The 15,813-nt window shown below is 41.1% G+C and overlaps 1 protein-coding gene across 4 annotated transcripts in view; it reads left to right on the top strand.

The window, feature by feature from the left end:
• PLEKHG1 (pleckstrin homology and RhoGEF domain containing G1) overlaps nucleotides 1-15,813 on the top strand; it is a 243,566-nt gene that overhangs the window by 142,190 nt on the left and 85,563 nt on the right. For all 4 annotated transcript variants that reach the window (XM_083176164.1, XM_083176166.1, XM_083176165.1 and 1 more), the window contains exon 2: nucleotides 6,561-7,102. In XM_083176164.1, coding sequence (XP_083032290.1) covers nucleotides 6,680-7,102 — 423 coding nt within the window. In that variant the 5' untranslated portion in view covers nucleotides 6,561-6,679. The remainder of the gene's footprint in view (nucleotides 1-6,560; nucleotides 7,103-15,813) is intronic.

Here is a 15,813-nt window from a genome sequence, read left to right as displayed (position 1 = left end):
TCTTCTCACAGCAGTGTGACATTTTCATCGGCGACCATCTCTGGTCGCTGATGAAAACGGGACACTGAGCAATATATTGCCAGCGATCATATTGCTCTGTGTGTACACAGCTTAGGGGCAAAAGATCTCTAGGTGCCACTAGATCTACCAGGTTTATATATGTTTAAGCGTGCCTTCTAGATTGCAGAGTTATAAATGCACAATGTTGGGAACACCGTATGTATGGCGGCTGTGCGTAATGCACACATTTCACAATCCAACATCACCCTTAATTGAATTCGGCCCACTAATAGGGTAATGAGTGGAATGCATCTGTGTCATCTTCTATACAGGGACATTTTCATATTTTATACCTAGTACTGTATGTATGTTGGCCATATTATAGGCAGGGCCATCTTAACAGCAGTGTGGGCCCCTGGGCAAAGCAATGCACCGGGCCCTTACCCATTCTCCCCTCCTAGGGTTGGGGGGTACTATCAGTAGCAGCTTTGATGTCCCACTGTTGGCAGGGGGTGCTCTATCTTCCATTCAACATGTAGGACCTAGAGCAGTAACTTCTGCTAATTACTCCTTTACTGCACAGGTGGTGGGAGGGAGAACACTAACATGTGGAAGGGGGCACTGAGCTGAATGAAGGGTCCGTTGTAAATGACTTCCAGGGAGGTAGGGGGTGTTTTATACACAGGGGAGGGTTGGATAATGGAGTGGGCTTAATATTCGTCCTTTTCCAGTGGAGGGCAGCTTGTTTGACTGCAGATATCGCCATTATCTGGAAATAGATTTCTTAGCCTTCAATAGTATAAAAACCTAGAGTCCAAACTTTCAGGAGGTGCTGGGAACTTGGGGATCAGAGATCAGGAGCCAGAGCAATCCATTGACAAAAATATAAAACTGTACACCAGACGTTTGGAGCTGGAGCAGGGACCGGCTGCTGGAAGGCTGATATCTCTGGTTCTGGGCAAGATAGAGACAAACCTCTAGTATCGACAGAAAGGGGAGAGCCCCAGCTTTTGGAATATACTCTCAGAAAAACTCTAAGTCAGAGAGAACCTGAGAAATATGACTGGGAACTGCAATTAACAGGTCGGATGTGGACTGCTGCTTTGAAGTTGGATATCTCCAGTTCCCCAGGGCCGATTTTTTAAAAATTCTGGTATCCCTGGAAAAAGGGGATCCTCAGCTATCAGCATAGGGCCCTTATACACCTGGAGCCCCTGGGCAAGTGCCCATTAAACCCATACAAAAAGACGGCCCTGATTATAGGCGCTAGGCTGTTGTACAGTAAGGTGGCTTTGTTAGGAGCACCTTCACATCCCAGACACACTGTGGGTGGGGCCTAAAATACATCTGCATTTCCTTTGCCTGTCTTTCCTATGAATACATCCATAAGACTTTTATCCTGGGTCCTGGTGCAAAGAAAAACACTATGGGGGAAATTTACTAAGATGGGAATAAGACTTCATATGTGATGATGCTATGGGCAACTATTCAGAATCGACTTCTTACTGTATTTATTTAGCACCCTCTAGAAGGTGATAGACAGGATCTGATTGGTTGCCCATAGCAACATCACATGTGGGGCCAAATGTAATAGGGTGAGAGTTTCAGAAAGTGAGAGATTTTGGGAGAGTTTTCCCATGTTTTTTAAAGCAGCAATCAATTACTTGGCAAAATCAACCTGGTTTTGCAGTGTAATTGATTGCTGCTTTAAAAAACATGGGAAAACTCTCCTAAAATCTCTCACTTTCTGAAACTCTCACCCTATTACATTTGGCCCGTGAAGTCTTTTTCCCATCTTAGTAAATTTCCCCTTATCGGTGCAATGCAGGTACTTGTTTCCTAGCACGGCGCCCATTCGCATCGCATACTATAAGCCATACAATGGTATGCGTTGCGATGTTAAGCGATTGCAGCCGATGTTATACAATTTTAAATCGTATACCATAGCATTGTATGCCATATACAATGGTATACGATTTAAAATTGTATAAGCACCCTACTGGTGTTTTCAATGTTAAATGGGCCACTAATAAGATTATTAATTGTATAAGCCCAGTAATGGGTGCTTACAATGTTAAAAGCACCCCCACTATCAACGCCAACCCGAAGCGTGGCAAGCGCAGCGGTACTCGTCCTCTGACCTTTTCATACCCCCACCATCCACGTCGGCATGGAGTTGATCTTAGATAGTGTTGCGAGCCACCGAGCCCGAAGCCTGGCGAGCGCACGCGAAATACATGTAAAGTAATACGTGGGCCCTCGCGGGGCTCGCTGCGCTCGCCACGCTTTGGGCTCGGTGGCTCGCGCTCGCCACACTATATAGAATCAACTCCATGCCGACGTGGATAGTGGGGGTATGAAAAGGTCGCCACACTTCGGGTTGGCGTTGGTAGTGGGGGTGCAATTAACATTGTAAGCACCCATTACGGTGCTTATACAATTAAAAATCATATAGAGGGGCCATTTAACATTGAAAAAACTCATTAGGGTGCTTATACAATTTAAAATCGCATCACATGCGGGTATATGGCATGCGATGCGATACAATGCATAAGATGCCATACGACTAATTATCGTGGGCGCCATGCTAGGAAACAAGTACCGCAATGCAATAGGGTGTGAGAATCACAAAGTAAGTGATTTTGTGAGAGTGTTCACATTTTTTTTTTTTTAAAGCGGCAATCAATTACATGGAAATATCAAAGGGTCATTTTCAAAAGTGGTCATATTATACTAAGGGGTCAACTGATCCACATTTATGAACATTGTCAATCATAGTGAGGGACATAGGCCCTTATTCAGATCTGATTGCAGTACAAATGTGTTCTCAAAATGGGCAAAACCATGTGCACTGCAGGTGGGGCAGATGTAAAATGTGCAGAGAGAATTAGATTTGGGTGAGTTATTTTTTTCTGTGCAGGGTAAATACTGGCTGCATTATTTTTACACTGCAATTTAAATTTCAGTTTCAACACACCCCACCCAAATCCAACTCTCTCTGCACATGTTACATCTGCCCCACCTGCAGCGCACATGGTTTTTCCCATTTTGAGAACAAATTTGTGCTGCAATCAGAACTGAATAAGGGCCAAAGAGTATTCACATTATATTAGTGCGATCTTATAGTTTATACTTCTTGGTGTAAAAAGCCCCAAACAATCGTTTTATTACAGTATAAGATGAATTTGAATTTTTCTCAGCGCAGAAGTCTAAAGAATGTGTTCCGCTTCATCTGAAGTTCTAATCCCATTTTCCACTGTCCCGAAAGAAGGGGAATCCCATTATTGTATTCCAAACAAAGCTGCATAAAGCACTCTGCAGTTTGACTTGGCTCTGTCTGGCTGCCTTCTTTTCCGTCGTGCTTGACTTACAAGACATGAAAAAGGGTCACCTGTTTTGTAAATGCTGCTGCTAGGTATAGAATAAATCAGTCATGCATGAATGCTCAGCTATAGAATATACATATGTGTCATTGTAGCATCATTCAGAAGCTTTCTGCTAAGCTATATATTTTTGCACAGGGTGTAGCCTGCTTAGGGTGGGAAGTCTAAATACATTCATGGAAGAATGAAACAATAATGGACTTACTTGAGAGGAACATGACATTTCCTTGAGAATGGAGCTAAGCAACCCATTGTGTGTCTGGAAGTAAGAAAACCCCCTTGCTATGTACAAAGTGTCCCTTTTTATTTTTATTTTTTTTAAATATTTGTGGATGAATATTATACTCAAGTGATAAAATGACATTTTCATTGTCTACACAATATATAAATAGTTACTACTAAATTATATACTGTATGTGGTTCTGTATCAACTAAATTATAGGTTCCATCACAACTTTGTATACATCAGAATAAATGATATCTGTGCAGAGGTATGCTGCTCTTGGATAAAACCCTGAATGATCCTTCAGATCATTCAGGGTTTTATAAGCACTATGTGACCTGCTGGCTTGTGGGTGCTTCCCAAAATCTTACCACCACCTCACTGCAGGAAACTGCTGCGTGTGGGTGGAACGTTGCCGAAAAGCAGGTGGGTTTTTGGTGATACTGCAGCCCTTTTCAGAACACTTTTTTGCACTATTCCAAGAAATTTTGGACAGTTGGGATGTATGTAATACTTGAAATTAAATAAAAAATGAAATTCATGTTATGAATTTTTTTTTTGTTAAAGGGAAATTTACAATTACTCATAGAAATCATCATTTAGATTCTGCCAATTTTTAAGCATGATTGTTCCTCCCTTCCTGATCTTTTGGAAGGAGCAACTGTGGCCTGTTCGCATAACTGGATCACAAATGCATGCAGGAGGCGTCTACTTCTATCAAACACCACATGCTGCATTAACATATCAGTGCATCTCTTCTGTGTACTCCAACCACATCTTAATTGGGTACATTTTTTTTTTTTCTTATTTCCAACAAAAGCCATACACTTGTCTGCAGGACAGGAACTGAATGTGCATTTACGCCCTTATTCTGATTCACTCGCAAAGGCAAATTCCTTCTCAAATGTACAAAATCATTTGCACTGCAGGTGCGGCAGATGTAACATGTGCAGAGAGAGTTAGATTTGGAAGGGGTGTAACTTCAAAGTGAGATCTATATTGCAGCGTAAAAATAAAGCCGTCAGTATTTTCCCTGCACAGAAACAAAATAACTCACCCAAATCTTATTGTCTCTGCACACGTTTACATCTGCCCCAACTGCAGTCCACATGGTTTTGTTCATTTGAGAAGGAATTTGCCGTTGCGAATGAACCAGAATAAGGGCCTTAATGCGTGTTCCACAATTTTTATTTATTTTTCTTGTCAGAATGATCTTAATGGTATGAGTGGTTTCCCTTTAACAAATGGCCCTGACGTGACCTCATCAAAACAATTGCTAAGGGTTAGCGGTGTAATGAACAAATACTGTCAGCTGTAGTGATGCTGGTATGTGACCTCCTTTTAAGCCAGCTAAATTCAAGTAGATCATTACTGTAGAGTTTCCACTGCACAATCTTCTTCTGTGTTTGTAAAAGTCTAGAGGCAAGAATATAATAATTATCTTTGTTTTCTTGCTAGTCAGTGCCTGGAGTGGGAGTCCTCAAAAATAGGAATACTGTTTTCTATTGAAATGGACATTTCATTTTACAGTCTACATATTTCACCCGTTATCTGGGCAATCATAAAAAATATCAAGCTTCAACTGTCATACAAATATGATGTCATAATGATGCACTATTCTAGGCATATCTGATTGGGAAATGTTTGTGCTGATAGCATGGTGTGTAAAGTAAGCAGTTTCTTATCAATTCAACTAAAACATATATGGACTCGGTAATAATTACCTGAATAAGCAAAGTTAATTTTCTGTTTACATATAGATTACATTGTCTTTTTTTTTTCTCAGGAAACAAACATGACTTTTAAAGGCATAGTCGACTCAGATGATGACCAATGTTACCAATCCCCTTTTGAGACCTAATACTGGGCCACCAAAAGCTTTTTCTTTTTCACTATAGACCCAGAAACATTGATTTCCTGCAGCCTGAGGGGCCCCACCTCCAATTATAGGGATCAGGTTCCATACGGTGTACATACAATATACATATTTTACATTATACTGTCCTTGACTATGGTGCATCTTCTACAGTGTATTCCTTGCATTAATGTGGTACATCATGCATGCACTATCAGTATTTATTATATTTTACTATACTATTTACTTTCTAATGGTTAGCCAATCTTCTGTGGCAGCTGGCCACCCCTCCCCCTCTGAAGTTTGTCCACACCCCTAAAGTGGGCCCCTATAACTTCATACCCCAGTTCAAGACTACTGGTAATTACTGATTCTACACGTAGATGCATGGAGCTCTGCATACTGGTGATTGCCCGCATGTCTTGAACACCTTGTGAGTGCGATGGTGGCCAGCTTGAGTGTAATGCTGCATCTGCCTCTGAGGCAGCCAACCTATTTCTTCCCCCAGCACCCCTAGTACACAAACGCCAGAGAATTGCAGTATATTTAGATCAACCAAGCTCTTTAAATGTTTCAGCTGCCTTTGCACACAAGAATGTGTATGATCAGTTTGGTAACGTAACTCCGACAAGCCACATATCAGTGTGAGCTTAAAGTGACTGGCAGTCACAGTCCACAGTGTTGGAATAATTCCCATATCGATCAGTTTCCAGTCATCTTATGAATGCAGTCTAGTGTCTGTATGGTCATATTGTAGGCTGTCTGTTCAAATTCAAACTGGGTGACTTTGCCTTACCCCCATGTAGGCCAACATGACACAAAACAACAAGCAGTTGGATGTACTATCCTATGAGAAGCTTTTTAATATGTCCGCTTGTATTTTATATGCATACTGGCTACAGCACCTACAGAATGTACCGCTTCCCCTTGTTTGTTACCATGACAGTGGCAAAGTAGAGAAATATGACATCTTTAAGTGTAAATAACCAAAGAAGTATGCAACAGTACTGAAATCTAAAAATGTACATTTGGAATAACAGATTTATGACCTTTCTGAAACATCCTAAAATTTTAATAGAAACATGTTTTTGCTTTACAGATGATTACCATTTGCCTTTGGATCCTCTGCCACCTGTAACTGAACCTCAAAGCCCGAGAACAGTAGAGTTAGACCTCCACCGGGGACACAGACATTTCCGTTACTGTGGAATCAAAAACATGGAGATGTCAGACAGTGACAGGCCTGTCAGCTTTGGTTCAACTTCCTCATCTGCCTCTTCCCGGGATAGTCACTGTTCATTCGGGAGTCGGATGACCTTGGCATCAAATAGTCACTTGGGCTTATTTCACCAGGATAAGGAAGCAGGGGCCATAAAACTGGAACTGGTTCCTTCACGACAATTGTCAAATGATGACCTGCGGACTAACTGCACCAAAGAACAGGCTCATGGAAGCCCCAGGGAAAAACCTGATGAGAGACGGACTATACCATGGAAAGAATCCAAAGGATCGGTAAAGAATTGTTCAAATGCAGAAGTAGTGGATTCACCGAGTCCAAAGCTTATGTATGTTGACAGAGTGGTACAAGAAATTCTCCAGACTGAAAGGACATATGTGCAAGATTTAAAAAGCATTGTTGAGGTAAGAGTGCAGTTTCTAAATCTATTTTCATTTAAAAATCTTCTAATATAAAGCTTGATGTCTTTTACAAAAAAGTTATATATGAAATGCCATTGTATGAGATGCCAAAATGACTTGGCCAAAGTCCTTTGAATTCTTTGCACTTTTTGGGAAGGACCACACAAGCCATAAAATAAGTGTGAACAGTACCTATGGCCTACACTAAGAGGAGGAAGCCTGTTTGTGTGTATTCAGCCAATCAATATAATATTTCCGCACTATGTTAAGAATACAGTAGCAGCGCAATCTGAAGTAATAAATTACAAAAGGGGAAGAGGGCACTAATATGTATAAAATAAATTATATTAAATGGCACTTACGTGTTTATTTTTTTTTTTTATAATTCGGGTTTTTTATAAATTGCCATTGAATATTTTTTATTTTATACATATTAGCACTCTTTCCCCTTTGTAGTATTTCCAATTATAGCCCATTTTATTGAGCAGTAAATAAACCATATTGCTATGATAGCACATTTCCTTCAGTGTAATTCTGGAGTCCTTTTTTCTTCCTTTTCCTTAGAATTCCTTAGAAATGTTTTTAAATGCCATTCAAAACATGGTACATAGAGACTGATTTATCACTGATTTCTAGTGTTTGAGAGCGGATTGGCTTGGCTGGAGCCCCATTTGCACAGTTTTAAAACTTATTATATATGGTAAAACTCATTGATAAATTGAGCTTATAGTCTGTAGCAGCTGAGACTACCTTGTAATAGTCCCAAATTTCATACCCTAATGCGCACGTAGATCGATTGAGTCTTTCTCTCTCCTCTTTACTCTTTTCTTTATCTTTCTCTCTTCTCTTTTCTCTTCTCTTCTTCTCTTTTCTCTTCTATTCTTCTCTCTTCTCTTCTTCTCTCTTCTTCTCCTTCACTCTCACTCGCCCACTTCCATACTTACCACATGGCTAAAAAATTGTAGTAGTAGGGATATGGGAGTATCACAAATCATTTTATAAATGTGGGTGTATGGACGTACACAGTGGTGTGTGCATGTAAACCTAAAAGCCTCTGGCAACAGCAGGATCTAGTACAACAATTTGAGTGAGACACTCTTATATGGCTAATCAGTAGTGTAAGAATGTTCTGTGGTTCATTAGAATAATTATAGGCTACTATGGAACATCTGCATAGTAGATTACAGCTGGAAATTTTGCAGCCTTCAGAATTTTGATAGCTTGCTGTTACTTTTGCTGCTCACATACATGCGTACTGAATAAGCTATACTGGAACTTTCCTCAGTGTTAAAGAATGTTATCTAACCTCACACTTTTAATGTTCTGCCAAATGGCTATCTATGTGCAAGTAATGCACATCTGCCTGTGTGATGTTTAAATATCATTGTTATCTTCTAATCTGCCTTTTTCCAGGGTCAAATTAGTTTTCGGTACTTTGCCAAATAACCAGCACAGTGAATCTGTAGCTGAAGATGAAAGTGGTGGTTGTTTAACATTTTATGTCACTGCACAGTCTCATCTTGCATGGGTTGGAGGGTGGTCTGAAGCTCAATGGATTAAGCAGAATGATCAGATGAATGTTTTCTTTCCCCCACAGTAAACTTAATTGGCTCCGTAGCACTACTATTTCCTACAACAAATGAAGGCAACCTAGTTTTTTAAGCTGCTTTTCATCATCTAAATCATATTAATAAATATTGCTTATTTAGTAGAATTCGACACAACCTCTACTCTATGAAGCTCTACCAAGTAGCAAAAACACAAATTTGTGCAAATCTCTATTTTTCCAAGCGATGCCTTCAAACAATCCACTTGGAAAATGAAAAAGAGTTTCTTTTAGAGCAGGCGTGGGGAACCTCCGGCCCACGGGCCGCAAACGGCCCCCTTAGCCAGTTTGGCCAGACCACCCACACCCCCTGTCCTCCTGCCAAGGAGACGAGGAAGGGGGAGTTCTCACATGAGGTGGTGGAGGCGGGAGCGAGTTATCGCCAGAGGCGTCCAGCAGCAGCAGCCGGCACTCTTCGCGCTGTTATTCAGCGGCAGCCGGAGCGTCGGACGGGGGAAGCAGGGTATATGGCCCTGAAGGATTTTATCAATTTCCAAATGGGTCTTGATAGAAAAAAGGTTCCCCACCCCTGCTCTAGAGGGTGGGCAAGTTATTCTGTGTCCATAATTGCTAAATAATTTTATGGGCAGCTGATGAAATTGCTAACAATAAAGTGATGACCTCTCTTTTGAAATCCTATATCTGGAGGTATAAGATAAATATTGACCACAGCTGTATAAGTGGTTGATAATGTTGATTTAGAATGTAAGCTCTCACTAGCAGGGCCCTCTTCCCTCATTTGCTTTTCCTACTCTTACCGTCTTTGATGGCACCGACTCCTGCAGTTTTCTGCCATGCTGATACTTTGGGCCCAATTCAGCCTTGATTGCAGGCCTTCAAATTTGCATCCCTTGCAATCCTCAGAGGGCCACATGTGTAAGCCCTCCATGCAGCCAAAGCCAAAGACCTGTGATCGAAGGCCATACACTGGCTGGCTGACATCATCAACAGCAGCATGGTTTCCCCATGGACACTGCTGCGCAGAGTGAGTATTGACTTACGGAGATGCTGTGAAACCCATCATATAAAGATATTGATCTCCTTGATAATGGAAACACTAATAATGAAATGTCCAGTGCATTGTACTAACCTCATAGGGCAGTATTCAATGAGAATTTTGACGATGTGCAGCGAATCCTGTTTAGAATTCGCTGCACATTCGCCACTGCCCGCCGCGTTCCGGAGCCTCGCCGGCTCCAGTATTCAACGAGTCAGGGGCTCACTGCCCCTGACCGGCAAATTTTAACTCCTGCGGCGATGCCGCAGGGAGCCTGAGGACGGCGGAAGGCAGGGAGATGGAAGTCTCCCTGCCTGCCCCAGAACGTTTGTGGGGGGGAGGTGGGCTCCCCGGGAGCCAGGCAGCACAGGCTGCCCCCCGGGATAGCCAACAGGGGACCGGGTATTCACTACACCCGATTGTGCATATGTAATGATCGGGTGCAGTGAATATATGAATATCTAATGAGCGGCTCGGCTCCTGGCCCCCTGCTGGCTGCTCTGTGTGAAAAAAAAAATTTTTTTATTAAATATATATTCATGTGCTTACAGCACATGAATAAAAATAGCATGCCCCTCCTCAGAATAAAATTCCAGATTTTTTACACTAAATGTAAAAAACAAAACACTTTATTTTAAAAGTTCACATTCCACTTCACCATAAAAAGATAGCGATTGCTACTCGGTGAATCATGGTGATAAAAACCTTGAAATGTATTCGCCACCTGGTCATTGAATAGGGTGATTCACCGTTTTAGTCAAAAAAATCGCCTTACAGCACGAAAATAGCACAAAATCGCCATAAAACATGGTGAATCGGCCTCATTGAAAGCTGCCCATAGTCTCAAGAAAAAAATTGAAAGCACCAATGATAGGAAATTTGGTAAAAGACTCCGAATGAGGCAAGGGTTTATGAGTTAAGGAGTCCATAAATTGACCCACCATATGTAGTCCTCCAGTGTCCTAATTCAAAAAGACCTGTGAGGCTGTACCATTCTATAACCTGCTAAGGTCAAAGGGAGGAAAATTAACAAAACACAGAGAAAATATAGATGCCGTATTAAAGTGGTTATTCACATTCACTAATTCCTCCAACTCACAATAATATAAAACACTGCACTGTAAGAAGTAGAATCCTTCTGCAGCAACATCATAATCGCCACCGATCCCGTGGCTGCTCCACCACCACGATGGTGACAAAAAAATTAGGTAATAATGAAGTTAGTTGGGCAGGGAATAAAGAGCGCTTTGCAAAGAACAAGTGATACTTTAAATGTTTGAGAAACATACAAATAGAATTTTCTTTCAGTGGCAGATGCAGCAAGCCTTATATATCAAAATGGTTGCCCCACTATTACAAAAGGGGACCTGAGCGTACACACAGTGCAAATTTGGCAAGCAATTTTGACTCAAAACCTGGAAGTTTCTCCAAAATCACACATTATTAAACATGCAGCCAATACCGATGGGTGGCCCCGCTAAGTAAGTATCGCATTACAAAATAGACTGTGCGGGCAAGGCAATTTTTACTAGATTGTCGACTGTCATAGGGAACATAGACAAAATCACCAGTGCATCTAGTCAGATTAATTTAGTCAAAAATGGCCACTAGCAAAAATCTCACCCTGTGCTACTGTCAAGGGTAATCCTTTGCTTTGCATTTCTGAGGGTTCTTCGCACCCTGACAGGCAATTCATTATGGAGATACTGCCAGCAAAAGGAGGGAGTGTTTTCATGTTGACTTTGGCAGTATAGTTTGAAGACCCCCACACCTTTTTGTTGTCCTTAGATGATTGACCACAGCAGCTGCTGTATGGACCTAAAGTGGCCTCTACGCAGAGTTAAAGGAAGCAGAAATCTGTTACTCCTCAACTGACCTGACATGTAGATAAATGAGAAAGGCCAGACTAATCAAAAAGGAATACACATTGATTTATTCATTTCTTTTACAATTCTGTAATCCAGACTTAACAAACAGCATATGCTGTCATGTATATTAGATTCTTATCATGCATTTTTCCCGTCAAGTCCAAAATACAGTTTTTTAAATAACCTTCATTTATTTTTCTTGCCAATTACCTTTGTATAAATACCATGACCAGTTATTACAAGGGTAATACAGGAGATATCATGAAATTTATCTTGCTTCGCTTTCAGTCCCTCAATCTTTCTTACAGGATAAAGTCCCAGGTTGCACACCTCTGTCCAGCTACCTCTGGTGGACACTTTGATCTTTATACGTATGTGTGAACACCATCTCACGCATATGCACTAACACTGCTGAGGCAGACGCCAGTGCTAACTTTCCCAGTGACTACAACTTAACAAGTATATTTGCAGAGTTTACTAGCATTACATGTGTCAAGTAAAAAATACATTTATTCACAGAAAAGTCCAGTACATACAAAAGTATCACCGAACAGATAAGACTACAGGAGGTTGTGTAGAAGTACATATGGGTTCTAGTAAAAGGTAAGGGTATGCATAACAATAGTAGCATAGTCCTTTATATTAACACTGTTAAACTAAATTATTGGTTTAATTGGATATTGCAAATAAACAGGCATACTAGTTAATACTAAAATACTCCTGTCAAGTGGGAAAAAGCAGAAAGCCAGTGGGGAAGATTGGGATTTACAGTACATTAATGCTTAGGTCAAAGCTGTGGGCATACACAGATTAGTTGGGTAAAGGATGGCAAGATGATAAATAGGTGACTGAGGGATAAGAAATACAATTATTAATACTAATAGTCACTAACATAGTTTGTATATTTGGTGTACCATGTGAGTCCTACTTGCCCCTCTCCCAGATATTGCAGGAGACTCCCAAATTTTGAAGAAATTCTCCGGCCTCCCCCACATCCCACCAGCCAATCATAAAGTGGGCGGATGTGGATCTTAATGAGGTGATTCGCTAAGAATTGATTCATCGTGACACTGCTTCATTATCGCAATGAGTGGTGGGCCCATATTTATGGGATAATAAAGCTTGAGTGATGACCCTACGCAACGAGTACAAGGTGAAATGTCTACCTCTTGCAGCACTCCCCCATCAATAATTACCTAACACCTTCTTCAGCAATCACCTCCCAGCACTCTTTCTCTCTTCTCTCTCTCCTCTCTTTCTCTCTTTCTCTCTTTAACTCCCAGTCTCCTTTCTAAAATGAGCCTTTACAGGCGGTCATGAATTTTAGTTTAAAACATAGAAGTTTCACACTATTTGCAGAGCACATATTACAGAGCTAGACTGCAACTCCCATGGTACTAAGCAACACACATCTAGGCTGTAATAGCATCTATAATGTACAAGAAGCTTGGTTGTTATGGTATTATCAATGATGAACTATAACCATACAGTACATTAAAACGAGGTGAAAATCAGATTTTGGTGTTAAAATGCACAAACCAGATGAGTGATTATGTCACGAAAATAACCTTATATTAACACACAATTTAAAAAACTCCATAGTTTTTGTTGAAAAAAATTCACTCCTTTAAAAAGAGAAACAAAAAAAGGTTGCTCCAGGGCCTTTCTGGGAATAGGGGCACCGGAGCTTAAGCTTCATCAGTTTTGTTGTAGATATGCACCTGATCGTAATGCTGGAAAATCCCAGCAAAACTTCAGAAGGCAGGGCTATACTTATGTGACTTGCAGCACTCTGTCCACCTTCCTCCTCCTCTCCTCTGGCCTCCCAGTCCGAGACTTGCCAAAGTCATCAAGTACGACCTGAGTACAAGGTAAACAAAGATTCCTATAAGCCGATGTGGTCATTCGCTTGAGGTTATGGGCTTAACTTTAAGATGAATTCAGCATTACAACTATTGAGTAGACCCAAATGTGTCTCTACGCTACTGTTTTTGGGTCTGTATGTTTAGATGCACATATTGTAAGGACAAGGTCTATGGGATGTGCAGAGATACATCCTAAATATACGTCTAGGTCAGATTGCATTGTGTATAAAAAATGTAAATGCAACAATATATCTAGAGTTCCCTAAAAACTTGGAAGTTGACAATTCTATAGTAAAATACTGTAGGTAAAGCAAACAAAAGAAACAGCTGTGTAGCTGTGGGGTCAGGCTGGAGGTCTTATATGGACAAGATGAATTGTGCTTTATTGCACTGTGAATTTGAACTAGACTCTTTCAATGATGAGGGAAGAAGTATGTGGTGATGAAATAGTTTACAAAGGTGGGAGGTCATGGAAATTTTACACGTCTGCGCCCTTAAGCTGTGTGAAACAGGCAGAACATTGGTATCTTTAGTCAAGGACTTGAAGACTCAAGACATATTGCTCTAATTTATCTCTGCTCCAGTAACCCAATAAGACCTGTCAATGCAGAATGGTGTATTAATTTGGGACATGTGTAAGAATTCTATATTTTAAGATCTAATATCAAATCTTTACATAAACATGATTTTATTTTTAGACGCACCATTTATTATTTAATTATTCACTGTTATTTAAATTACTAAGGGACTTGGCAAAGCCTCGGTGTGTGTTCTTTTCTAATGATGTAAACATGACGAAGATTAATTCCAAAGTCATCAATCTCAAAATGTCCATACAATAAGTATCCTAAGGAAAATTGAGACAGAAGATTATAGGGATATGAAATGACACCCGCATGCTTCATCGATCAAGCAGACCATTTTAACACCTAGCACTGGGCATGGAGTCCTGTCAACTCCGTGACATTAGGCTTTACAAGCACAAAGTAAATTACTTCTTGGTACTTGTTTCCTAGCAGGGCGCCCAGTACGCTGTAAGCGTACAGGTCTATTCTCCATAGTAAAATCGCATTGCATCTCATGGGCCATTTTAGTGCCGTGCGATGCAATTTTTTAATGTAATTTATTCACTGCTCTGTTTGCCCCAGGGGATCGCATTGCACCTCCTGCACAATCGCATGCAATTTTATAGGGTGCGATGCCATGCCATTAGCTATACACTTTTATGACATACAATGAGGTTTCACTGACCCCCCCCCCCCCTCCACTATCCACGCCACCCCGAAGCGTGGCGAGCGCAGCGGAACGCGTTGTCCTGACCTTTTCATACCCCCACTATCTACGTCGGCGTGTAGTTGATTTTATATAGTGTGGCGAGCCACCGAGCCCTGCTAGGGGACGCGGATTAGCAGCGTCCCCTAGCGGGGCTCGCTGCGATTGCCACGCTTCGGGCTCGGTGGCTCGCTGCACTATATAAAATCAACTCCACGCCGACGTGAATAGTGGGGGTATGAAAATGTCAGGAGGACTCGTTCCGCCGCCCCTCGCGGGGCTTGCTGCGCTCACCACGCTAATGGCATGGCATCGCACCCTATAAAATCGCATGCGATTTTGCGGGAGGTGCGATGCGATATGATCCCCTGAGGCCAACAGAGCAGTGAAAAAATTACATAAAAAAATCGCATCGCATGGCACTATATAGGCCCATGAGATGCAATGCGATTTTACTACGGTAGCGTACGTAAGAAAACGGGGCGCCCTGCTAGGAAACAAGTACCTACTTTTTTAAGCTTATCCCACACAAAACATTTTATTTTCAGAAAATTACCTTTAATCTGATTTACTCCTTCTAATACGTCTATCTATATATATATATATATATATATATATATATATATATATATATATATATATATATATATATATATATATATATATATATATATATATATATATATATACAGACAGTATACCAATCTGCGCAAAGTCTCAAAGTATTTTCAATGGGTTCCGTCCACGGGGAGGTGATGGGTGCAGCTCGACTTCAATAGAGGTTAGCTTGTACCTCACAGAGTAAAGGACATGGAAAGAAATAGAAGGAGCGCACCAATGAGTATAACAGTTTGACTTTTACTAATAAAAGGTAATAAGAGTACATACATCGAGGTAAAAAATAATCAGCATATCCACCGTATCATATTGCGCAAGCCATGTCTGGACAAGGGCAGCAGAGTCAGCAGCACTGGCGAGGTGGTCACAGTGGGTCCCACAGATGGAAATCAGCCAGGCGGAGGAACGGTATCAAGCGTGTCAAACGAGAGGATCAAGACCGGACGGAACAGCAAGTGAAGCAGACACGTCGGGAAACCACACCCCAA

Source organism: Crinia signifera, chromosome 3, assembly GCF_055691185.1.
Source record: "Crinia signifera chromosome 3, ASM5569118v1, whole genome shotgun sequence".
In the NCBI taxonomy this organism is placed as follows: domain Eukaryota; kingdom Metazoa; phylum Chordata; class Amphibia; order Anura; family Myobatrachidae; genus Crinia; species Crinia signifera.
Note: the sequence above shows the minus strand (reverse complement) of the source record. Positions and strands in the feature narration are given on the sequence as shown.